This window comes from Paroedura picta, chromosome 1 (assembly GCF_049243985.1).
Source record: "Paroedura picta isolate Pp20150507F chromosome 1, Ppicta_v3.0, whole genome shotgun sequence".
Taxonomy (NCBI): Eukaryota; Metazoa; Chordata; class Lepidosauria; order Squamata; family Gekkonidae; genus Paroedura; species Paroedura picta.
In genome coordinates this window covers 126011374-126038990 of record NC_135369.1, presented here as the reverse complement: position 1 = coordinate 126038990, position 27617 = coordinate 126011374, and the positions used below count along the sequence as shown (strand labels likewise).

General features: G+C 39.5%; 1 protein-coding gene across 3 annotated transcripts in view; it reads right to left on the bottom strand.

Moving 5' to 3' along the window:
• Window positions 1-2473: 2473 nt before the first annotated feature.
• HACE1 (HECT domain and ankyrin repeat containing E3 ubiquitin protein ligase 1) overlaps window positions 2474-27617 on the bottom strand; it is a 50331-nt gene continuing 25187 nt past the window's right edge. For all 3 annotated transcript variants that reach the window (XM_077303275.1, XM_077303282.1, XM_077303291.1), the window contains exons 12-24: window positions 26540-26877; window positions 24427-24495; window positions 23342-23429; window positions 21854-21965; window positions 21668-21765; window positions 20996-21083; window positions 19278-19427; window positions 18275-18471; window positions 10867-10998; window positions 10405-10503; window positions 9831-9901; window positions 4469-4582; window positions 2474-3931 (exon numbers count right to left, since the gene is read on the bottom strand). In XM_077303275.1, the coding sequence (XP_077159390.1) occupies window positions 3829-3931; window positions 4469-4582; window positions 9831-9901; window positions 10405-10503; window positions 10867-10998; window positions 18275-18471; window positions 19278-19427; window positions 20996-21083; window positions 21668-21765; window positions 21854-21965; window positions 23342-23429; window positions 24427-24495; window positions 26540-26877 (1659 nt within the window). In that variant the 3' untranslated portion in view covers window positions 2474-3828. The remainder of the gene's footprint in view (window positions 3932-4468; window positions 4583-9830; window positions 9902-10404; window positions 10504-10866; window positions 10999-18274; window positions 18472-19277; window positions 19428-20995; window positions 21084-21667; window positions 21766-21853; window positions 21966-23341; window positions 23430-24426; window positions 24496-26539; window positions 26878-27617) is intronic.

The following is a 27617-nucleotide window of genomic DNA, read 5'->3' as shown; positions in this document are numbered from 1 at the left end:
ATAACATGTAGCTAAACATTCTGGGAAGTTCCCTAGGATCACACTTCTCAGAACTGTTGAACCTGTTCACAACCTCATTACCTTTAGTGAACTGTAGATAAACTTAGTCTGGGTTAATCTGGAGCAGCAGAACAAAGTTTGAGTCCAATAGCACCTTTAAGACTAACAAACCTAAAGCAGATCCAGTATCCTTGTGGCTATAACAAGACCAATTGAAACAGAAGACTGGTTCAGATAGCAATTTGTCTGACATTGAGCTTTTCAATTGGGACTTCTCAAAAAGTAGGATTCACAGTTCCACTCACCTGATTTCCACAGGCAAATGCCCCAACAGCATATCCTCCTCCCTTCTCCCACCTACTGCATACAACAAGCTTTCAGTATCTTGGGAACATACCAGAAACTTCCAGCTTACTATTACAATGTTTCCAGTTTATCATGTGTGTCTAATCAAGTTCTGATAACTGACAGTGGAAGATCAAAGCACCTCAGTATTCCTCTGTTCATTCAAATCTGAGGTCTGAAAAGATTCATAGGTTTACTAGTTGATTACTAAGTGCATGTGAAAAGGTGACAGTAGCTGTTTGGAATGGTTTTTATATGCTGATTTTTTTTGAGCTTGTTTCACACCTGGTTATGATTGTTCACTAGGTAAAAAAGGGTTTTGGAGACACTCAGGGGCCCTTTGTTACTTATTCTGAGGTTAAGTCCTGTCACTGAAATTAGGTTCCCATGCTGTTTTTATTGCCTGAACAATACCAGAAAATCAAAATCCTCATGCAAACAAAACTGTGAGTTTTCTTAGTACTGCCCCCACCCATGCTTTTGCAAAGAGTGGAAGAACTGCCACACTAGTCAAGGTAGAATTAAATTACATTAGTTTTTCACTGTGGTTAATTTTTTATATATACCTATGCCCCCTCTCCAATATTTTGAGATTACAGGTTTCCCTGTAATTTTGAGAGCTGACAACTTGTGTCCTAACCTGCTCAAAGAGATGGAATGCAACGTTCACCAATTTCCCCATTTACAGTCGCCCATCTTGATTCTGTAATGATCCTGGAGACTCATGGACCCCAGGGGCACAATTTAGGGGAAAGGATCTGAGGCTGGGGGGGGTGTTTGTTACCACATTTGAATTCACAAGAACCAGCACCTATTATTACCCAAGTAGAGTATGAAACCCAGTATTGTTTTTAAAAACAGTGTAGGCACATATACACAACCACCAGCAGAATGCATGACTGCAAGGATCCCCAACTGGATGCACTTTTGGAATTTTGACATAGCATGGTGTGCACAGCCACAAAATCACTGCTACAGGACATAGAGTCAACCCCAAAATGGTTGCTGCAGCTAACCTTCAGTCACACAGTGAAGTTCCTGGTGTGATGGTAGCTACTCCCAATAGAGCATTAAAAAAAAAACCTGCACTGTCAATCAAATCTCCAGTGGCTAGTTAGAAGCCTTGCTGGGCAAAAGCCCCAACTGGCCCCACCCACTTTGTCAAAACACTTGGCAGGCATCAGGAAATGCATTGGGAATTTTACAGACACCATGCTGGAGACCCCTGCTCAACTGAATTCTCTTCCTCTTGACATCTTACATATCTGAAGTTTCCCCTCATCCACCCTCCACTCAAGGTTTCTGTGCTGATTCTCCAGAGTCCAGAGATTCTCCATTCTGCTGGCCCTGTGAACAGCTTCCAAACAAAGTGACAAGGGGACCGTGCTTTTCAAGCATTCGGGAACTCCGCAAAATTATGCAGTCTGAACTTTTAATAAAGACTGAAAAGTTTGTGGGCACTAGAGGGATTGTTACTGGGGTTTGCTGTATGGCATATTTATTTTTTATAGTTGCAAGTCACCGTGACCAATATATAGGAACGCTAGCATATAGATGTTTTAGATAAAAATAATGTTACAGAAGTGGGAACTCACATTTCTTCTCTACATTTTTTGCATGTGCGACATGACTTAGTAAAGGGATCTTAGCAACCACCAATAACTTCTGGCCACCTTTACCTGAAACGTTTAAAGAATGCTAAGACTCCACAGAATTTGATCTGAAAATCATTGTAATAGCAAGATTACTACCCACTCTTAACACTGGCCCACATTTCATTTTGAAATATACCTACTATGCTGATAAAGCTATAGATCCCTACATGTTCTTTTACTATTTAATAAGCTCCTCAGTAAAAACAGTAAATACTTGACAAAAACCGTAATATGGGGGCACTATTTGTTATTGCACTGTATGATACAAAAGTTGCTTTTTAGCATGAGCAGCTTGACATTCAATAAAATAAAAGAAGGGGAAGGTAAATGCTTAGTATATGTGCTGATGTCATTATCCAACTGTTTTTTTAGTCTACTACAGGTAACAAAGCTCCCAATTTACCATGGAACAAATTGTATTACACGCTAACACAATGCAGCAAACTCAACAGAAAATTGAACAGATAGTATAGCAAAGTTAATATGATATTTTATTCATTAATAAATATAATCCCCAAGACAGCATGTATTAACTATTTGATGTTTTCCAAGAATGTCTGCGGTTGTCATCTCACACAACTCTTGGAGCTGAGAACAGGAGGTTTAGGATGTGAGAGATGACTCCAATAGTTTAAGTATAATTCTCTGTTAACATGGACTAAAGTTCCTTCCCAACGATCACTTATTGTGCTATAGCATAGTGATTAATGCAGGTTAATAAGGTGGAAGAAGTCTGAATACTTTTCTCTTTAGGGCCATCAAAACTATGCTTGCTTAAATAAATAGTTCATTTCAAATGCCACTGTAAGGCAGATAAAAAACTGATGCAGGGGTACATTACAATAAAATATTTCATTTTTAATGCACATCTTTCACACTGGCATGAAAAAGGCATCCCCCAGACAAAAGAATTGTATCTCTAAAATACATACAAAACTCTGAAGGGCCATGAAGTCACAAATGCTTCCACAGTGCTTGAACCACATATACATTTAAAATGTATAATACAAAATATCTTTACATTTTGGTCAGATGTTCAGTTCTTCATTAACAGAATGGACTTGTAAAACTTACACAGATAATAAAATACCATAAAGCTAAAAAACTTCTTTGCAATATAAGTTCAGTAAGATAAATAGGAAAGAACACATCAAATGTGGTGCTCTGCATACCAATTTGAACCTTTTTTTTGTAAAATGTTTTCTGGGAACACGAATAAATTAATGGCACTTTCTGCATGCAAGACAGCAAAGAGGGAAAAGGCAGTGGCTGCAGTCCTGTGCCAGTTACCCTTGCTTAATGCTCAATGAAATAGGAGGAGCTTAATGCAGTGGTTTTCACCCTGCATTTGAGCAGTGGCTGCAGGTGAAGTCCCAGACCATGCCTGTTCCATACATTCCTATGGAGCAAATAAATGGCTTGGAGGTTGCAGCAAAAATCCCAGGGGGGGCATGGTTCAAGAAGTCCTGCAGCCTCCATTAACCAGCTTAAGCAGGCAGGCAAATAAGCAGCTGCTTCTTAGTTAAAATAAAAGTAACCAGAATCACATAGAGAAAGTCAGATGAGGCATTAATGTCATTTTAAATTCAGAACCGCCATTTCAAAACAGGAGTCATAGTACACTTTTAATTTATACCAGGAAATGGCACCCAAGACTTATGATGATAGAGGTAGACATGCGTTCTTTCCAACTTGCGTAAGTCAATCCTGCCTGTGGACTGAAGTATCAAGCCTGTTCCCTCCTCCCTTCTTTTTATTGACGGGTTCCTAAATTACTTCTGCCACTCTGAATTGCACATCAAGACATCAGACGCATTTTCTGACTTCATTATGCCATTGTATAACCGTAGCTTCCACAGTGTAATGCCACTAGAAGCCTGTCCTTAAGGATTTCTTTTCTTGGGTACTCAGGCAACTTCAGCATGTTGATACTGGAATGGAGAAAAATACAGCCCCATTAAAAATCTAAAAGTAAAAAAAAATGTTCTGTGCAGGATAATTATTGTGACACCATATCTCAGATCTGTATACAGACTGAGATCTCTTGAAGAGGAAGCCGGCATGGGGAATAAATAAAGAGGATGCCTGCACTGCAGTCCCCTTTAGCATTCAACTGTCCAACAGAAGAATACCTTTTTAGCTTAAAACAAAAAGCAATATAGCAATTTAGCATGAAGTGCCCCTTAGTGATATTGTACTGCTGCCCATTAAACTATATGACAGCAGTTAGAATTCGTCCCTCAATACTGCGGAAGAATTAATTGAAGTACCCATACCTTGTGAGTATCTCAACCCATTCTTCAGTGACTAATAATACTGACCAGAGGCATTTCTGTAATGAGGTTATTTAAGGGTGTTACTCTGATCTTGAATAATTGTTTGCCGTTCTCTTCCCCTCATCCCCCAAAACTATAATGACAACAAGAAGAGACAATCTCAATGCATTTAAATAAGACTATTTAACCTACCATGTGCTTGATGTTGGCAAAAGATTTGCTGTATATGGCACAGCAGCAATTGTGAAATTCTGCAAACCACTACCACCCATTATATGTGCAAAGCCACCATGCGGTACCCTGGAACTGAAAAAAATGTACATGTAAAATGTGAAAAAAGCTGCAGCTTTTTTTTTTTTTTTAAAGCAGCATGAACAATGAGCACAGAATTTAGAGATTACTTTTTCAAAAGAGATATTTGTAATCAATAGGTACCAATTTCCCACATTCTAAACACTGATGAAATTGGATTTCAGTAGAATACAAACAGAATTCTTTTTAATGGAGTATGCATGCTGGTACCCATGAACTCTTATACTCTGCATAATTTAATACTATGCTCAGATGCCTCTTATTTCTGCCATGACACTGTCAATTCTTTTATCTTCTCTGACAGCTGGGCACGTATACATTAAATGTCAATTAATGCAACTTGTTTTTCCATAAGAATTTTAATAACTGGTTCTAACCAGTTTTTTGTGGGGAAATCTGGAGAAAACTGAAATATATGCAATACAATATCAAACTTAAAACAATGATTTAGCAACATAAAATACAACGTTTGTAACTCAGGTAGAAGAAGAGGAGTTGGTTTTTATATGCCACTTTTCCCTACAAGGAGTCTTAAAGTGTCTTACAATCATCTTCCCTTTCCTCTCCCTACAACAGACCCTATGTGAGGTAGATGAGGTGTAAGAGCTTCTGACAGACTACTCGGTCAGAACAGCACTATCAGGGCTGTGATGAGTCCAAGGTCACCCAAGTTGGCTGAATGTGAAGGAATGGGAACTCAAATCCAGCTCACCAAATTAGAAGCCACCACTCTTATCCACTACACCAAGCTGGCTTACAGCATTGTACTTTCTGGCAAATTTATGGAATTTCTAAGTATTAATATCTTTGTTTTCTATAAGAAAAGTCCCAGTGCTTATGAATTTCCAGTGCAACATGTTTCTACCCAATGCAAATAATGCATTAATAAAAAGAAAAATAGAAAGTAGAAAAATCACACATACTACAATTGTATTTCTAAGTAACATAAATCACTGTAGGAATCCAGGCTAAGACTAAATTTTAAAACAGGCTTTTGTTAGGAAATTACACTATTCTTCAGCACTGGCTGGCATAGAAGGGGAAAAATGTTGTTTCATATGTACCCTGTTTTCTGAAAACCTTATCAAAACTGCATCTAGGAACATACCATCTATTACCATTCATGACACTTTTTTTCCATAGGAAAACCTGAAATGTTCTAGCTTTTAACTGTGAAGCAATCTAACTCAAGATCAGTGCTGTTAACTATCTTCCAATCCTCCTACCTAAGGTGGTTCACTTTAAATACTGTCAATAATTACACATTTGAATTTTTCAAGAACCCTTGAGTAGCCATCTGCTCCCAGAGTCATTTTACTTTTTGATGTGGAGCATCTAATGGCGCACTCCCTCAAACAGAAATGTAGATGGATATGACGTCTGTTATCCCACTTTAGGGAGCATGACAGTAGATGGCCTGCAGCAGTGGCAGCACCAGAGCAGTAAGGCCTAGCACTGAGATGCACTTGTTGCTCTGGTGCCACCGCACCTGCCTGTCTTCCAAGGCCACTCCCACCATCCAAGGAGCAGGAGCAGCCTTGGAAGACTTGCAGGGCCGGCAGCAGCCAGCGCGCCTCAGTGCCCTGGCTTGCTGACCTGCCACCACCTCTGCTAGGCTTCCAAGGCCGCTCCCATGCTCCGGAGGGTGGGAGAAGCTTCAGGAGACTGGTGGGGGTGACAGCATCAAGTGCACCTCGGCAGTGGGGCTAGCTGAGCCGGTGCCACCCCCGCTAGGCTTCTGAGGCCATTCTCATGCTCCAGAGACCGGAAGAAGTCTCGGGAGACTGTCAGGGGCCACAGCAGCAAGTGCGCCTCAGTATGGGTCCTAGCTGCCAAGGCTGAGCCAGTCACCACACCCAGGAGCCACGCACGCAGGTAGGGAAAGGGAGTGGGGGTCAGGGGAGGAGGAAGTGGGCAGGGGACAAGGATTCTTGCCCCTTATGTAGATGTTCCACATAAGGGATGAGAATCCTTGTGGGTTGATATTTTAATTTGTCAGTCAGTGACAAAACTTGAAGGACTGCCTCCTGCCACATGGTTCAAGTTGCCAGTTAAAATCTGCCTCACAAGTCCTACTTTCTGTGTTCCTGCCTTCTGAGGTGAGACTGGTGGCAACCAGGGTCAAAGCTTTTTCAGTGGTGACAGCCTGTATGTAGAATGCCCTTCCCCTTGAGACTTGCCTGATACCTACAGCACTTTGTTATAGGTGCCAGGCCATAGCATATCTGTTCACTCAAGCTTTTAATTAACACAATTTATAATGGGCTTTTATTCTAAAAACTTATTTTGAGCTGCTCAGTCCTCTGTTTTCATGCTCTGACAGGATTTTTAAATTCTAGATTTTAATTAACTTTTAATTTTATTATGTTTTATTCTGTATGCTGCTCCCCAGAGAAGCAGCATAATTTGGGAGGGATTGCCCGATGCCAGCTCTCTGAGGTCTCATCAGCTGAAGAGCAGTAAATATTGGATGGGACACCAGGCATCTTTCGCTGACACAGGAGGCAAAATTGCTGCAAAAACCTGTGATCAAGTCTTTATGAAAAACTAAAAAGTTAGTCCAATGAACACGTGTCATATTACTTACAATAATAGCATCAGAAAACATTCATTGGATTTTGTTTTGCCAGGCATAATAGAAAAGAGGCACAAGATATGCTTAAAGGAATTCCATGAAATAATACCTCCTGTAATACGCTCATAGGTGATATTTGTTTCACTAGATCAATAAAATTAATTTTATGGTCTCTAGCTGTAAAAGGAATGGCTTTTCATTCAAGTGGCACTAAATGTTTACTCAAGCTTTTGAAAAACCTGTGACGGAGACTCTGAACATAGAAAAGCCCAGTGGCAATATTGAATCTAAGCACAATTCCTCACTGAACACAAAGGTTTTGGAGTGAAATTTAACTGGCAAGCCTGAAAGATTCACCATAGATATCTCCATATCCTGCAATTTGTTATAAAGGCATTTATACTATTTATACTATATTCTAGAAGTAAAGGGGGTTGCACTTAACTGTAACTGTTGTTCATTGATGTCTTGTGTGCAGACACACATTGGGACTGCGCAAGCACAGGCCGGCCACAGAAGTGTTTTTCTAGTTCTAGCCCTATATGGGGCGCTATTATAAATTTAACTTCTTTTTCACAGTTTTAAATATTTGACACACATAACTCATTTCAAGGGGTTGACTCAGCTGCCACTAGATTCTTATATTAACCAAGGAAGAAACTCCTTGAGGAGAGATTCTTAAATGAGAGTACCTTCCTGGGCAAGGTAGCCAATGTTTCTCAGACCTTTCCTCTTTCTTTCTGAGCACAGTACTTTTCTCAACTGCATTCCCTGCCCTCAGAATAGTAAAGTTAAAGTACAGATATTTACAAGGTTTTTTTTTTTAACCTACAGGACACAGGTCTGGAAGTGGGGTTTTTTTGGAAGGAAGGGAGTCAAAGGTAATGTAATGGAACAAGTAAAGCAGTTTAGATATTTGAGACTAAATTTTCGATATAATAACAGCTAGATAGCTCACCATAAATAGGCATTTAACCTGGTCAATTGCAGTATGCCTGCAGTGTTGGTTTCATGGTGGTCAACATATCCATGCTGCCATTGTGTACTTAAGCAAAATATTTGGCTACTCAGATGTATGTTGTATGGTGCTCCCATTTGGGTCATTTAATCAGGCTGTAGCAAAAATCTAAAGTTCCTTATTGTGGGGGTCCCAAACAACACTGGATAGGCAGCCACATGTTTAGAAACAGGACCTGGCTTCTTTGGAAACTAGAGCTTGGTTACAGACTTTGATATTCTGGCTGCACCTTCATTTTTTAATCCAGACATCCTAGCTATGTACACACTATTCTATCAGACAGCATGGTTCTGTAGAAAATTAAGTAAATTGGCATTCCATTTGACTTGCTCCTCATGTTAGGGAAACAACAGGTCTTCAGATTACTGGATATTGATTCTCTAGCAAACAGAACATGTCCCCTTATTTCAAATGGCACAGTACCAGTTTATGGAGCTCCTGTTCCCTATTTGTTATTCTATTTTAAATCTCCAAGATGCCACACACCTTTTATTGATCACCAGGTTCAACATTCTGCATTGATCTTTAGTAGATCTTTGAGAATTTCTCATCAGAAGAAATACTGCCCATGCTGGGATGGTATTCCTGAATTTCTACCTCATGTTATGTTGTAGTTTATATACTGAGTTGAGGAATTCCATAATTATTCCTCTCTTGCACAAATTTCAGGGTCTCCAGATGAGTGGATGGCTTCATACTGGAATCCTTGTATTACCAATCGAGTTGCTAGTTATTTCCAAGCTCCTATAAAGATCTGTGGGCTTTTTGTGAATGTTTATGAATAATTTTATTTCTAATTTTTTGATCACTTATCCATGTGCTTTGTAATATATGCATTTTTCCTAAATGCCTATACAGTATTTGGGATTTTTAGTGTCTGTACCAAAAGCCTGATAAAGGTTTTGTGATATGATTTACCAGATATCGCTGCTCTTCAACCTTTCTCATTTCCAGTTATAAATCAGTCTTATACATTTTATAAAGAGAGAAATCACACTGCCAATCAATTAAAAACACAAAATGAAAGACTTGGATTTTGAATTAGAACCTTGAAGCAACCTATCAATTTAGGTGGAGCCTGGTATTTCTTTATTTCTTTTGGGTTTCCTCCCTTCCCCAAAGCAACCCAACAAGAGAAATTTAAGAGAACTCACTTTTCCAGGTTAATAACAATGAACAGACTTTACCACTAAACTTAGTATATATTTCTCAATATGCCCCTTGGTGTTACTGCAGGAGAAAGGCAGTCATTCAGTTGATAAATGATTTTAACAACTGAATCTTCATCTGTATCGAGGGATGCTAATGCCCGGTAGTTCAATTGCTGTAGTACCAGAACATCAGTTCTAACACACTTGAACTATAACCTTATTTTGTTAAGTGAAAGGGGACTAGTCAGAAGTCCAAAAATTCATCAAGCTGTTAAGTATATTTATGATACAGAGGAAACTTGTAGAAACTGAAGTTACATGTTCACCCACTTGACAAAAGATTAACTAACTTTGATGTTAGCACTATAACAACAAAGTGAACTCTTTAAAAAACCCAGCTCACTGTGACAGTGATCACATATATTAGTGAATGATATGGCAGAGCATAATTTCAAAATGTTGGTAAAACATGTTAATTGAATTAATTTATATACTCACCTGCCTGTAACAAACTGCAAAAGTAACACTCGTTCTTCCTGAGTCAATTCTTCTACAACTTCCCAAAACCACTACATGAAAAATAAGTTATTTTGATGTTAGCACCATGATAATTTTTCTTCAAGTAGGGATAAAAAAGAGGAACATGCTTAGACTGTTACAATTTAAGTTAGAGAAATTAACTTCCAATATTTATGAGGCAGGCTAGACTAAGAAGGTCAACCCAGTAAAGTTTTCATGACAAGGGACTTTAATCTCAAACATAATCCAACACTGTAGCCACTATACCACACTGACTCATTGTGCCTCATTCCCATGACAGTAAACAAATACAACATACAATTTTTGTAACTCAATTTACAGTCTGTATTTTTTTCTTAACAGGACTCACGGCACTTTATACAGGATTCTCATGAAGTTTTCTACCTGGGCACCTGCCAGGCCCTGACCTCCTTAGTTTAGTAAGATTTCTCTCCCATCTGCCTTCCATCCCAAAAGACCTCTGCTTTAACCTAGAACTAGCAGAATCTATTAAATATGAATACACAGTTATTTTCATTCAAGGAGATTTTACCTGAACAACTAGATCATCTCTATCATAACCACTTGTGTACTCTGTATTTTTTATCCAATCGCTCACGTCAATTTCTGGCATGCCTGAAAGCAACAATTCCTTCAAAAAGACAAGAAACGAAAACCAAGATTTCAAAAACAGATTATTAATAACTTTAAGTTTCAGCATACAAGAAACCAATATTTACACTGGTGTTTCCTTTTTTATACCAGCTATACTAGTGCAGTCAACTTGGGGAATTTTATTTTCTTTGGTGTGATCTTAAAAAATCTCCCGTATCCCAATGAAATCAGTGAAGCAAAATCCCCTTCCCCAAATTGTTGAATCGAGTCTTGCAAAAACATTTAAAATTTTTCTACTCTACTTGTTAACCTTTGCCCAACATGCTAGTCATCAATTAACATAGCCCACAGCTTGCACTAAATGCCACTTGACACAAGCAAAGTCAGTCATGTCACTTACCAGCTCATATTCATCAAATAGCTGTATCAGAGAAGGTGGAATGAACATATGGAAACCTTGCAAGAAAGCATTGATCTGAGGCTGAATGGCTCTTGTCATCCGAAGTTCAGTGACAAGCTGGACATATTCAGCCTGGGGAAAAAAGTCCACGTCACCGGCAGATATACACACATGTCCCTAAATTAAAACCTGATAATGTCAAAACAGAATATGTCAATGGGGAACTTAGGGAGAAGAGAAGCCTAGGAGACAGCTGAGGAAGAATACAAAATGTAATGAAGGTAAATAAAGTCTCATCAAGGCCTTCCCTTGTCTGAATATTTGCAGCCTGATTTCTAAGTTTTTTCTCTAAAAAAATTCAGAGAAATAATTAAATTGTGCATATTGTTGAAGGGATTTTTTTAAAGTTTTTAATTAATTTTGAAATATCACAGTTTTGACATACATGTTCCCCAGGAGCATGCATATTTTCCGGAGAATGTAAGAAAACTGTACAGGCCTGCTTTACTGAAGACTTGCTGGACTTTCACCAGGCAATGTGTACCTGCCCCTCTTCAAGGGCAGATATTGTGTGCATTCTTTATGAACTATGGTGAACTTGCACAATGGCCAGTTGTGGACATCATTCAACTCACATTACCCCCACCCAAATATGTGAATCCATCCACTTCCTAACTTAAACAGTAAAAATGGTAATGTACCTATTAGAAGTCCACATGAAAATGTCAATTTTTTAATAAAGTCAAGTGATATTTTTTTTTTACTTTATCACAAAATACACTGGCTCAAGGTGCAAAAACAATTTCAACAAGACTAAAATGAAAACCCTGATTAAAATGGCAATTCTTTATTTAACTGTTTGAAAAAAGTTGTGTGTATTATTTATTTTACATTTCTATGCCACCCAAATAGAGTACCCCAAGGTGGTTAACAGCAAAACATTTCAACATTGAAACAGCATTTAAAATATGCAAAATATTTAGTCAATGCAAGAAAACATATAGACACACATACACCATAGACAACACATTAGTTTTAACACTAGTATTAGGTCTCTTCCCATACTCCTTGTTGCAGTTCCCAAAACGTGGGTATATTTTCATAATCCTTGTGTATCATTTTCATAACAATGGACAGCATTGTTTCAGCTTACAAGACAGTGAAAAGCAGACCCATGACTGTGTGCTACACTGATCTGTGAATGTTTAATTTTTACAAAAAGAATGGAGAGTTGGGAATCATGTTTGGGACCCACTCTGGAGCACCTTTGAAATGTTGTGTAAGGTCAGCTATAACCTCACTTACTTCAAAAGAAACAAATGGTGCATTCCTATTGATATACAAATTAGATAATAATGCAAAATCACAGAAGAATTGTTTTTTATGCACCACTTTTCACTGCCTAGGGGAGTCTCAAAGCGGCTTACATTCGCCTTCCCTTTCCTCTACCCGCAACAGACACCCTGTGAGGTAAGTGAGGCTGAAAGAGCTTCCGGCAGGACTGCTCAGTCAGAACAGCACTATCAGGGCTGTGATGAGCCCAAAGGCCACCCAGCTGGCTGCATATGGAAGAACAGGAAATCAAACCGAACTTGCCAGATTACAAGCCACTGCTCTTAACCACTACACCATGCTGATAAATTTGATCCTCCAGTAGACACAATACTTCCTGCAGTTGCTTAGTTAAGAAGTGAGATGCAAGCCATTGTTAGCCAGGATCCACTTGTGTACTGATATTTTGGTAATGCCGCTGAAGAAAATTATGAAACTGGCTTTGTTGCACTGGAGTCCAGTTTGGGGTACATTATCGGTAATTTTGGAGAGGGCCCTCCCTCCAACCACCCCACCCTGTTGCAAATGTCCAGTTTGTCCCACACTGTTACTTAAAACCACTAGCTGTAATGATGGGGGGGTGAGGCAAAGGAGGCTGTTGTGAGATAGGGAAGATGCCTACCTCTGATGCAACTTTGATTATTCAAGATTTAACCTTCAACTCTTCTGAATACTCAGCACTAGCAACCGTCCTGATATGAGCATTGGGGCCACTGCATCCTATGCCCTATTTTCACTTGCTCTTTCGTGTTTCTTTGAGGTCTACACTTTCAGAGGTTCAGCACGTGATGACCTGACTGGAACCTTCGTATGGACGTGCCCCACTTGGAAGACTTCCCCACCACCAACAATGGCATCCATCATCTACTATCTTATTTATTTTATTTATATTCTGTTCTCGCATACAGCTTAGAGCAGTTTGCAACATGGAACAAAATACAAAAATATAATCCATACTAAAAGTTAGTCTCAATAACATTGGATTGACATTATTAATCATTTAAAACATTTTAAATCATTTAAAGTACTTAAGGCCCTAAATTAACAGGCATCTTTTAGGTGCCAGGGTAAAACATTTTATTATCAAAAGTGTTAATTGTTTTTTAAGCAATCATTACTCTTGTCATCATTTGTAAAATGAAGTGAATTTATTTTCAAAATTCTACAAAAAGTGTTTAAGAAACAGACATCTCCCAATGCTCTACTATGCAAGAAAGAAAAAGGACAAGCCCTCCCCCCGCTTCTTGCTACAGCTTGCCATGCCACATGGTACAGCATTTTGATAAGTCCCCCGGCCTCCAGTGATGGCTTCTGGAAGAGCATAGGGGCTAATAAGAGTAGTCAATAAAAAAGATTCTGTAAAATCACCATAATCCAGATGTGCTGATAATACTATCCTGTATTAGTCCCCTGCTTGCATCAGTTATCACAAAGTCTTGTAATGACAGAGCTGGTGCAGGATTTGCAGTTTCTATAGAAGTCAATTTTTTAAAACCCCACTTTCTGGCTTTGTTCTACTACAAATCTGAATCAGATTATGAGCAATCTAGAAAGCAGTTCTATGGGCATTCCCAGAATTACTGAACTTTATTCTTTCTTTTACACTCATGCTGGGGAATGGTGAGTGATGAAAATTCACAATATTTATTTATTGATTGATTTATTAGATTTTTATACCGCCCTTCCATATGGGCGGTTTACATATAACATCATGGGGGATACATAGAATGACCGTCCTAGCATATAACATCATCAAAAATAACATCAATAATAATCCAACATTGGTTCTGAATCTTAATCAACGATATAATGGGAACGATAACTAAGATAGGCCCCCAGAGAGATCAGACTGGTTCAGGGCATGGATGTCCGAGGGGGGGATCTATGGATGTTGTTGGGTTTGGTCGGTCTCAGGCAAATGCCTGGTGCAGGAGCTACTTTTTGCAGGCCCTGTGAAATTGTGGGAGTTAGGCAGGGCCCTGATCTCTTCAGGGAGCTTGTTCCACCAGGTGGGGGCCAGGACAGAAAAAGTTCTGGCCCTCATTGAGGACCAATGTGCTTGTCTGGGGCCAGGGATCACCAGCCAGTTGGTGGTGGCGGAGCGTAATGCTCTTTTGGGGGTATAGGCGAAGAGACGGTCTCTCAGGTACACTGGGCTCAGACCACGTATGGCCTTGAAAGTAAGAACCAAAACCCTAAGCCTGATCCATAATTCAACTGGGAACCAGCTGAGCTGTTGAAGTATAGGCCGGATGTGGGATCTCCATGGTGTATTGGTGAGAATTCTGGCTGCGGCACTCTGTACCAGTTGCAGTTTCCATGTCAAGGATAAGGGTAGGTCTGCACAAAGCAAGTTGCAGAAGTCCAGTCTACACGTGACTGTCGCATGGATCACTGTGGCTAGGTGTTCTAGTGCCAAGTAGGGCGCTAGTAGCTTGGCATAGATGGTAGAAGGCCTGCCACGCTACTCTCGTGACCTGTGCCTCCATTGAGAGGGAGGTATCTAGGATCACACTCAGGTTTCTGGCGGAGTGGGCTACTGCTAGACGCACTCCATCCAGGTTGGACAATCTCGCTTCCTTGCTTGGATTCTTCCTACCCAGCCACAGGACATCCGTCTTTGAAGGGTTGAGCTTCAGACCAGTTTTCCGGAGGGGAATCAGGGCGGTCATCCATCAGGAAGAAAAGCTGGGTGTCATCTGCATATTGGTGGAAACCCAGCCCAAACCTCTGGACAAGCTGAGCAAGAGGGTTCATGGAGATGTTAAATAAAATAGGAGAGAGGACTGCTCCCTGTGGGACTCCACATGTGAGTTGATGACGTTTGGATACTCTCTCTCCTATTTCAACCCTTTGTCCGCAACCCCAGAGGAAGGAGATCAGCCATTTGAGATGAAAGGCTAAAGGAGTCTATTTACAGAATTTTATCCAAGGACTTCACAGCACCTGGTCTATGTGCTATGCTAACTCACAAGAGTCACACAGATAGTGGCAAGCATTCCTTTTCTATCCTATTATTTCCACAGTTTGTCACACATCTTCAACTCTGTTCCTCCTCACGTTAGGTAAGCCTGCTCACCATCTTCAGTTTCCCAACCAGAGTTAGCATGGCAAATATACTATGCTATAAGACAGTCACATACAACAAAACCCCTTCATGATTATGATAAAATTTCAAATGAGCATAAGCTCTTTGTACAGAAATTCTCATTGCTACAATGTAAATACTTGGATATGCATATGCTTATTGTGCAGAATGAACACTCATATAGATCTGATTAACGTACAACCACCAGGTTGCCTTTCACAGATCCAGGCACACTCGAGTCATTGTATGCACCCCCCCCCCCGCCCTTAAATCTTAAGTCCTCAATCAATAACTTGAAAGGCAGTTTGGCAGACTTAAGACAGATCAAGACCTTCAAATCTGCAGTGACAGAAAAGTAGGCAGTAGAGATAAAGAGTGATTTCCAGTTAACTTTCTGATCTAATATATACCAGTCATTGGCATGGCAGGAGATTCTGATTACTATCAAAAGTACAATTAAAATTGTTAGGAAGCAGGATTGAATAGCAAACTGCAGTCCAACTACAAAAACCAAAAATTGAGAACAAATTTTATCTATTCTTTTCTGCACAGCACAATTCTTCAGTTGATTTTTTATCATTAGGCACTATCAATAACTATAAGGCATCGGAAAGATCAAGACACAGAATAATGTAAGTACTATTTGAGGGAGCACTCTTGACTCAACACTGTAATCAGCTTTCTGACACCAAGTGGCCACTGGCTAGTACAGCATATTCTCCTACTAGAATTAGCACACTAGGTCAAAATGAATACTGATGCACTGGAGTTTGGAATAAACCTAATAACATTGTTTTTTTGTCACACCATCAAAATCAGCCAAGACTTTGGGGGTTATGACACTTAATTCAGATTAGTTACTGATTTTATGATCCAGTCCCACTGTCTGCATCTCAGTGAAAAGGAATGTGAGCCAAAGCATAGATATACATTCAGATCAGCAATGGACATATAACTGGTAACATGAATTCTCAAGGGTAAACTGGGTCTTATGTCCCCTTCTGTTTTCCCTGGGAGCAATGCAAGTTACAGATATCAGCTTTGGGACCAGTGTTGAAGCAGAAGCCCAATGAGGGGTGCTGTTGAACATGGGGAAAGAGGTTCATAGTTAAAAAAAAAAAACTGTAGATAGATTACCTACCAGTTTATTTATTACATTTCTCTCTGCCACCATAGAACACAGAGGTATAAGTAGGATTAATAGGAGGCCTCCCGTTCAAAACATTACTAAGACGGGAGCTTGCTTAGCTTTAGTAAGATTACATACCAGGTACCCTAGCTGTGTACAGTTCTGTGGATCTTCAGGGAAAGCTAACAGATTAAAATCAATTAAAATCATATTAATAGCAACAGTACTTAAATTCAGAACACAAAAGCATCCTTTTGTTGCCTCCTGCAGCATATCTGAGCTGGGGGGGAGGGGCACAATATGAAGTGACTGTGGGGAAATGCATGCGATATATCCCACACCTGTTCTAGTTCAAAATTATTGCCTGAAAACATCCTCCGTCTTAGCTGAAGAATCAACACAGCTTCCACTGGGGGAAATTTACACTAAGGCCCAGTTGAAACATTACTTGAGGAGTGCGATTGTTGCTTCTATGTGCTCCAGTACTACAACAGACTGATAATATCCATAACAGGAAACCACAGTGGTCAGATTAATGACTTAGTTCATACTGTTGATGTAGGGAATAATCATTTAACATGCCATATTCTTGTGATTCTTCTAACGGGTATGGCACAGGACCAGACCTTATAAAAAAATCAACCACAAGCATTCAAATAAGTTTTTTTTCTGATCCCAAAGAATTACTGTTTATCTAACAGAATTACCGTTGACCTATGTATTGATTCCCATTACTTAAAAAATGTTCCCATATTTATATTATTAAGGGCGATTTAAACAAATAATTGTACAAACAAATACTTAATGCAGAAGTGAACTAATTTACATTATATTAATAGTAGGGATAGGGATGGGCACGAACCATTTTGCATGCCTAATGTCTGCCCAAACTTGCCCAGTTCATAGCTCCCAAATCAATGTTTGGGGAAGGTATCTTCCCCGGAAATTTCCCGTACATTTGTCTGGTTCACCAGTTTGGGCCATTTAAACCTAACAGGAAATCAGGGCAGGCCGCCATTAGCAGCATTAGAACCTATTGGTTTCACTTCCTCCCACTTGGAACCAGGGGGAAGTGAAACAGATGGGTTAAAAAGCTCACATCCATTTAACTGATCATCACTTCCCCTCCTCCCCCAGCTCCAAGAATGAGGAAGTGAAACATATGGGTTATCTGGCTCACAGGCATTTTAGCCTAAAGTGGGGTGGGCATGCACATCTGCTCTTGGCTGAAATGCCTGTGAGCCATTTAACCTTTCTGTTTTGCTCACCTTTGATTCCTGGACAATTCTCCTCCCTTTCTCCTAGCTGTAGTTTGCTGTGGCTGGGAGAAAGGTGGTCCAAACTGATTGATTCAGTTCAGGGCATTTTTGTTCAGTTTGGAACTGCCCCAAGCCCCAAACTCTGAATTTTTCAGTTCGTGCCCATCCCTAATTAAGCACATCAATCATTAGCCAGTAAACTATGCTAAGCCAATATCAGTTCATTTTGAGGGGGTGAAAGGGCAAGAATAAAATCACTTCAGTCTTTTGTTACTTTTTCTGCCATAGTGTACATTATCAGAAAGTTGGATCAAGAATTTCTTTTGCACTAATGGTGGAGCATTTCCCAAACTCAGGGAGCTTTCTGCAAGTGCAAGCAGCTTTACACTAGCAGGATATGCCTCTTCCATGACACAAAGTCAAAACAGATTCAGTAAAGATAATGAGTAGTTATAAATGTCATTATGCTCTTATTTTTGGAAATAGGATTGCTGTAATAAGTTCTATTTTGCTGGCAGATTGTTGTTTTTGCTGGCAGAGCTGTTGTTTAACCTGAGACAGAGCATAAAGATCATGCACCTAAAATCCAAAACCACTCACTTTGTTTTCCTGTGTGACAAGTATACTTGCACCTCCTGGTTTCAAAGGCACTTCCTCCATTGCTCCAAATACGTCTGTCTCAACAGAGAAGGTCAACTCTAGCCCTAAGTCGCTGATATCATTATCTAGAATCCACTGCAAGTTCTTTGCATATTCTGGATCAATAGATGCCACATCCTGATAATTTACAGGAATGCCTAGGAAAACATACATACAAAGAGCTTTCATGCATGTTAATTCAGAAATGTGGATGCTTTATTTGTGGTAATGGAGTGCCCTCTACAGACACACTGGAACAGTGCAGACATAAAAAAGAGGGGAAGAAATGAATGTTAATGGGATCTGCAATTAAGAATTTTTTAAAGAAGTTATTTATTATCCGCTGCAACAAGGACATAATTTGTGTACTAAAAATGCTACAACTATGATAATAAAGAATCACATGCAGTACTGCAAACACAAGTCATGCTTCCAGGGAGTATACAATTTCCAACCACAGCTAAGCCATCAACAAAATCAGCTGGCTTTACAGCAAGCAACTTTGAGCTTTAACTTCCTATCCCCATGTATAATATAGGAACACTGATAAATCTTATAAGGCTGTTCTAAATGTGTATATTAATATATTCTATGTCAATGTTTTAAGTAGTAAAATCCTGGTTCAAAATTCTACCATGGAAGCTTGCTAGGTGGCCATGAACAAGCCTCTCTCTCCCTCTAACCAACTTTACAGAGCAGCTGTTAAAAGGATAAAATGGCAGAAGAAAGAACAGTGTAGTGAGATGAGCAGAAAAGCAGCATATAATTACCTAAATAAATGTATGCTAAATAGTGATCTGAACTGCTCCTTTACAATCAAGGTATACCACAAACTGAAGCTATCCTTTAGTGATTTTGTGATCCTCACTAAGCCTATAAGGAACAGAAGACAAACAGATTTTTTTTTGCTTGCAATACATCATAAACTACATCTTATCAGATTAAAGCTTTAATGGAATCATACCAAGAATATGCTTGTAAAATGACCTTGTGAAGTAAATGTTCACCAGCTGTCGATGATTCAGGGCTAACCCCAAGATCTGTCCAGCAAATCTGAAGTAGTTTAAGTGATCAGGATTTACAGAAGAGTTGCTATTTGGCTGGAAGGTGGTTCCTAGAAAAACAAGGATTTGCTTATAGGCATTTCAAAATGCATTAGAACACTAAAATTCAATTTGTTTTTTATGATTCACAATACTCAGTGACAAAAAATATTCTCCAGCAAAAAAATATAGATGAAAAAGAAATCAAATGAGAACAAATTCATGTGTATATTTCATTCAGATTTTAAATATTTAATTGTAATTCTGAAGATGAGTTTTTAGAGCGACAAATATAATTTGCTTATAATAATCACATTCTTAAATTCCTGTATTTTATATCAGAATGTTTTGCTTCTAACAATAAACACATACACATGTTAGTGCAGATACATGTTTTCAACAAGCAATACTTTAAAAGCAGCACAACTTCTGAAAAAGTACCAACTTGATTGAGACAATGTAGATATTTAAGACACTTGCAGAGGTTTACAGTCAAGTACAAGTGTTACACAAATCTGCAAAGAAAAATAAGGATCCATCACAGAAAGGCATCCCAAATATGCAATGTTTGTACATCCAAAGTTTAGATGAGAACCATCATTGCAATGTGCGTGGAAAAAATCACCACCATATCATTCTCTAGTGTCTGAACACTGAAAAGGTGAGTCATGAAGTCAGATGTTCTAGTTTGAAAACCTTTAAGCAATCGAAAGACTCTTGGACAAACAACAGTAATAATAGTGCCATCCCACAGAGAACTTCACCCTTTTAAACCCACTGACTTCAAAGGATGTACTTCTGCTTAGGCTGGGATTTGGGGGAAGGGTTAATTGCATTCTGTATATTTAGAATTCCTAGACCCATGGAGAAAACAGAGGTATGAATATTTTAATAACAAGATAAACACAGAGATATAAATGGACTCCACAGCGTCCTGTGTTGCTATAAAACACACAGTATATTGTTAAATGACACCAAAATATTTATCCAGAATACATAGGTTGTTGTTCTACTTTAAAATTGCTTTCAAATGCATGCAGGAATCTTTGCCTTATTCTTCAAACAAATCACTGGCTTACAAACTAATGGGGGAGGCATGTCCTCCTCCACTTGGGGAAGTCCCAGCGGAGGTTCCTGCCATTTCTCTAACTCTAGATTGAGGACATAAACTGAAATCCAGAACACCAGGAACTGCAGAAAGATTTGCAGCATGGCAAACTAATTCTAAAACTGAGTTTACGCAGTAATTTGCAGTATAACATGGCTATCTGCAATTTAATGTCAAAATCCTTCCATGCTTGTCCAAAACCCATGGCCAACATTAAAATTGCTTTTCAATGCACTTCTCTACAGATTTATTCCAGTCTAAGCCCCCTGAAGTCAATAGACTTAGAATACAGTGACTCTGCTGAGGATGGCACTGTTTGGTCCTTGCTCAGTATGTTTAGCAAATACTGATCAATTCTCATACAGCTGTGCTTCTACTTACAGAATATTACAATTTGTAGCACAGGAGCTGAACTATTAAGGCCAAATATAAAAGCTTTTGTTTGAAAGATTATTTCTGGCAAGAGACTCTTACTAGCTATTTTAGATTTTTTCTAAAACTTTGTTATAGAAGACAGCAACACCAACATACCATCTGCAGACTGAGTAAAAAGTGCATAGTCTGGGTTAACTATCTCATTGGATAGGATATCAAACCACTCACGTACCACACCTTGACCCTAAGTACAAAAACAAAGACATGCAACTTTTTAGTTATGACTTTGAATATGGTAATGTGCATTTTTCAATCCTGTCAAAATTACTGTTAAAGTACTACAGTATTGCTTGAGGGGAATTTGACTCACATTCTGAAAAAGGCGATATAACTACTTTAAAAGTGATGGCACGGAGTTTGCCCATGCATCTTACTCTTTTCAAAAAGCCCAGTGGATTTTTATCTGCTTTGGGCCAAGAAATACATCATTAGCACCAAACACCTGCAGCTCCTCCTTTGACAAGAACCACATCCAGCTAATGCTTACTGAGAGCAAAGGGTCTCAGAAAGGAAAGGGGCCTAGAATATTAGGATTTCCGATCCACAGGGGTCTTTGCCTTCAGAAATGTGGATGGTGCTCTTTTCTGTTTTGATCTAACTGCACTGGAGCCTAACGCCACAATAAGCCAGGAGACAGAAGCAGATTCCCTTCTTAATGTAGGGCAGCTTACCATGAGTTTCAGAACCTGCTGTCCTCAAGACACTATTTTTATAGGTATCTCATGAAAACGATGTTTTATGCATTACACAATATATAATTTTACTCACCATGCCTTCTTCACCATGGAAACGCACAGCAATTCCCTGTTTCAGCTTTGCACAGTTTGCTTTAGATACAACTTCACAGCTGCTCCTAAAAATAGAATCTAAATATGAAATACCAATTAATTTCTTAATTTGTGTCAACACAAAAGTCTTTTGCACAATGAAGAGGGCAAGGGTGAAATTGCTTACCTCTGTGGACCAAAAGAATATCATTTTCATTGACTGGCCGATGGACCATGTCCGAGTCTTGCTGTCCAGAATTCAAATGCTCATAAAACCATTCACAGCGATCTTTAAAGGGCTGAAGGGAGCAACAAAGGGAGAGAGAGCAGCAATCAAGTACACAAGAGACAAATGTTTCATATGCATTGTAAACAAGACTGGGACAGGAGATAAAAGGTTGATGCTGAGCACGGAGAGACCAAATATCAGAAACGAAAGACCTACTTAGGCCACGCCAAAGGTTTGGACATGCCTAGCGGGATTTTTTTTTCCATTTCAGCATCACCAGCACATTGGATCTTGAGCAGATCAATGTGTGCAATGAACAACCTCCCCTCCTCCCATTGAAGCCATTCAATTTCCCATTCATGGTGCTCCTGGGGAGGGGGGGGTCCTACATTCCAGGAATAGGGCTAGGGAGGAACCATTTTCAACAACAGTGGGAGGAGGGAAATGAGATAGGCCCATTCTATGGGTGGAAATCCACACATAGTAAAAGTTGGACTGGATCCAAGTTCATGTGCCAAACTGCTTCTGGAACTGGTTTCCTATGAAGCATGGAGGGCTGCCCTCTGAATAACACAAAACCTGGGGTAGTATCCAGAGTCTACATTTGGATGGGGGGGGGGGAGAAAAGCAGGAGTCTAACCAGCACTTATTGAGATACTGTGGTCTGTTACTTGTAGCCTAATCAAACTTTGTGAAATGGACTGCAGGTTAAAGAGGCAGTGGTTTATGTTCAAACACAATCCGTGGGATAAGACTACTGGCCTGTTAACTAAAGGCCACACTACTATAATGCACTATACCCAAGTCATAATCAACTCAGACTCCAGCTGGTGCTGAATGCAGCAGCTGGGTTATTATTGGGAATTCAGCAGAGTATGCAAGTTACACCCAAACTGTAGTTGCTCCACTGACTGCCCATCAGTTATTAGAATCAAGCCAAAGACCTTAGCAAGACCACCTCTCCACTATGTTCCACTGCAGCAACCTCACTGATCTGAGCAGAGCCTCCTGTAAGTGCCACCCAACAGATGGGCAAGATCAACAACTGCTCATATGCACAACTTTTCTATAGTGGGCCCCTTTCCTGTGGAATGGCCTGCCTGATGAAGTCAGTCAAGAAGGCTCCCATGCTCCTGGCATTCTGCAAACCCTGTAAAATGAATTGTTCAGGATGGCATCATAACAGATTGACTCAGGAAAACTCACTGCTTCTGCTGAGGCAATACCATGTTTTGCATTGTTTAACAAGTCAACGTATGCTTTGTTCACTGACAGCTCCATTTTATACTTCTACAGTTCCTTGTCCTATTATATTGCTTTTTGATATATTACCGTATTGATTGCATTGACTGATACTGCGTGATGTATCTTGAGTCCTGGTGATAAAGACGGACTATAAATAATGCAAATAAATACTGAAATTTAAATTGTTTTCTCAAAACTTACCTGTGCTTTTATGATATGCATGAATCGGGACATGAGTTCAGGGCATTCAAGAAGAAAGTGGAAGTGATCAAAAATAATTTTTGGATTTCTGTAAAATAAAACATTTGGATTCATACCAGTCCCTTATTTGATTCTGAAGTTAAGAGGCAGCCACTGAGGACAACACTTCAAGCCCTAATTCTAGCACACCAAACAGGATGTGCAAGAATCACAATCACAGACTCCTAGGCTACCCAAGTTAGCAATATCTTACTAGTTAAACATATACATAATATGGAATGCTTGGCTACACAGGTGGTTCTGGGTGCAGGTAACAAGCTATTTAATAAGAAATCTCACAAAACATGTAGTATTAACATCTATACACATACACACACACTAATATGGTATCTCCCATTCAGAACATGGCCAGGTGATGAGCAGAAATGCATGAATGAACTCAGAAACCTGTATGCCATTTTTGCATTAAGTCAAATAGCAAGATTGAGTGCGGCACACCAGCTAAACACCCCCCAAAAAAGTTTGGCTGAAGCTAGACTAAGAATCACCAAGTCCTGAAGGGAAAGGAAGGATTGAATCCCTAAAGGCCCCTTTGTGAAGGCAGATACATCATGCCAAATCATGGCAGGCTCTGTACTTGCATGCCTTTGGTTTCTACCTGATCAGCACTGAGCCCCACAATTCCCTCCCATCTCCACTGTACCAACACAGCCTCTGGCATCAGAATCATCTTTGCAATTGTAATTTGTCATTTCATATATAGTTAGTATAAACCATGATTTGCAAAACTCAGTTCAAACCACAATTTCTGGTCTGCTAATTAAATACAAGCCAGAGCTTACCAGTTCAGATCATACTAAACCATAGTTAAGCTTCCTTAACTATGTTCAGGAACTGAACTAAAATAGGTCTCTGTTGTCTCCAATCTTAAATTCCTCACTAGAAAACACATCATTAATGTCAATGTTATTGTCCAGTAAAATTAAACTTCAAGTAAGCACGATAGCTAAATGGAACCGTGAATCATAATCTGAGATTGTGCACTAAGAAACATTTCATTAAACAAGTTAGTTTCTGGGACCTACCGGTTTACAAAGCATTTAAGAACGTTGTCATGTTTGCAAACAAACTCTATGAAGCGAGGAGAAGTCATTCTGAAATAAAACATTCAAAGGTATTGAAGTCTAAACATAACAATGTTATCATTCCTGAGCGTAACTGAAAGTTTCATTAAATGAAAGCAAGTGTGTTGAAAATACTCTATGGCTCTCCTCTAACAGAGGAATTATATGGAAGAAGGTCAAATGTGCCACAAAATGAATCTATAAAAGGACTGCTGTAGTATTATGAAGGTTACTTTTAGGGAAGTTTAATGGCTGCAATATCTTGATCAAAAACATAATGGGAGAGGTACTAGGTAACCTTAGGCCACATTCTCTGGGACAGTTCAAACATAAAAGTAAAGGTATCCCCTGTGCAAGCACCGAGTCAGGTCTGACCCTTGGGGTGACGCCCTCCAGCGTTTTCATGGCAGACTCAATACGGGGTGGTTTGCCAGTGCCTTCCCCAGTCATTACCGCTTACCCCCCAGCAAGCTGGGTCCTCATTTCACCGACCTCGGAAGGATGGAAGGCTGAGTCAACCTTGAGCTGGCTGCTGGGATTGAACTCCCAGCCTCATGGGCAGAGCTTTCAGACTGCATGTCTGCTGCCTTACCACTCTGTGCCACAAGAGGCTCTAACATATTGCTCTAACATAAGCAAACATATTGCTATGCAAATGAACATAAGGTTTGCATGTATCATCCTTCTTTTCTCCCTCTCTTGCACACTACAGTTCCCTTCTTCTTTTGCTACTTCCCAGGTTGCTATTATATGCAGCCTAGGTAGACGTGACATTTACAAACCAGTTTATCTAAACTGGTGTCTTGGCTTGTTGCAAAGTGCCAAACCATGGTTTGGTATCTCTTTCAGGCTCCCTTACCAATATGAGTATTAAATGAATAATTCCCATGTTAATCTTGGAGCTTCTGGGAGAATGCAGATACACGTGAAAATTATATGATTCCAAATTATATGATCCCATATGTTTGCAGCAGATTTTCTAGTAATCCTTACTACCCTTTCTATAGGGTTACCAGAAACTTCTGAATTCTGTCCAAATATTCTCTCAAAATATCTGAACCCTGATGTAAGTAAAAATTCAAGTAAACAAAACTAGCTTTCAATACTTCTTCACATTCATTAAATTTAATTTCTAAATCCAAAATTTTATGCTAATTTTAAGTATGTTGTAATCCACCCATTCAATGTTTTTTTTAAAGCTAATAAGCTACATGAACCACACTAAAAATTGGCATTGCACTTGCCTTAACACAGAAAGCTGTCTATATAGATATAGCTATACTAGACTGTCAATGAAGCAATAATCAATAAGACTTCAATGGGTTCAAGCAAAATTTATGAGGAAAACTTGAAAATGCATTATAGACTAACAAGGGTGGTTGTAATTCTTGGGAACAGCTGATCAAAAAGTATGAAGACATAATGACTGGAGGGCACAGGAAATTCCAAGAAGTGTATGGAATTACTGATATATCTCAGTTACTGGAACCTCCACCAAGATAATCTCCCCCATCTGTTTTTAAGCATTTGGTGGTCTATTTAAATACACACACTTAAAAATCCATAGCTACCACTGCATCTGGCATTTGAAGCCACATTTCACATATTTGGATATGATACATCTAGACTGGCCTAGTATCAGCATCACTGAAATCATACTGTGTACCATTACCACCGAAGTCAAATTAAACCAGTCAGGAGGAATCTTTTCCTATGGGGAATCATATTTTTCTAGTGCTAGGGCTGACAGATGGGACACACACAGAACTCCAGAAGTGGGTTGGCCATTATTACCAAGGGCATTTCTCTTTAGGGGGTTCCCAAAGATCTGCAGCCTAGAAGTTAAAGCACGGTTCAGACATATTCCATATCCTTAAGAAATGTTTTAGCTTTGTTTTGTTTATCACTACCATCACAACTGCTGAGACTCCTGTTCCAAAAGACGTGCCATTACCTACCAGAAAGGCAAAACTTCGACACCTGCTTTAAAACTCTCGCTAGTTGTGTTCCAAACTAAGTTAAGAGTTATTTAGAAGAAGAAACATTAAAGGTCTGAAAGTCAGATCTTGCTTACCCCAAAGGCATCTGACAGGAACAACACATATAAAATGCTTGAATGACAGCGCTCAATCGGTTTGCTGTCACAGAAATAACATCCTGGTAATCTGCATAAGCTTCTGGCGTGCTGCCAACTTGATACGTTTTAGCATCCCCTGTGTCTGCAGGTAGCGCTCTGCTCTTCTCAGATGAAGCAACATCAAATATAGGAGTAGGAGTGCCATCACGCTGGTCTGGTCCTTTTTGCTTCAGTAAGATGGAAGTGATGTTGGCAGAGTCCCTTTTGTTTTTCATCAGTTCTGCTGATATTAGGGCCAGCCATTCGTCTAATGAGTGCCAGAGTAATTCCAGAGGCTGCAAAGCACCAGGGAAATTAAACACAAAACCAAAAACTGAACTTTTACTGGAATGCTGAATGTCATAGCCAGAGGTTACAAAGCTGTTGCCATTCTAGTCGGTTATATAGATGACAAAGCAAGATAGGCTTCTTGTTTAAAACTCCCTAAAGCTTATGTATTGGGGGGAGGGGGGGATGATTTAAAAATGAAAACAAGAGTGCCAGCATTGTATTTTGGCCAAGGTCTGCAGTTTCATTTCGTTCCTTAAAAGTTACTGGCATTCAAGCTGCTTAATGAAAGGGTTACAGTGACCCCAAACAAGCCCTTCAATATGAGCTATGCTGGCACATGGGAGGGGCTTGCTGATTTTATGAGAATGCCCTTTTGCACAATGAAGGACTTTGGATATAGTCACTGCCACAGACCTTGCAGAGATTAATCACCAATTGACTCCTCCCATTCTATTATGCAAACTGATACTAGACCACAGAAGGTCAGGGAACAGCACGATGCCAAAGCCACGTTCTCCTCCAACTAGCTATAAAACCGTTTAATTAAAAAATACCTTGCTTCTTTTTGTGTGTTCAGCTCTGCCTAAACAGACACAGACATGCAGGGAGGCAGCCATAAATATCTTCTGATCATTTAACTGTAGAACTGTCAAATGTGACCATGGGTAGGGATGGGTATGAGCTGCCTGATGAACTAAATATAGTAATGAATTCTGGATGGTTTGTGGTTCACAAAGAAATGTTT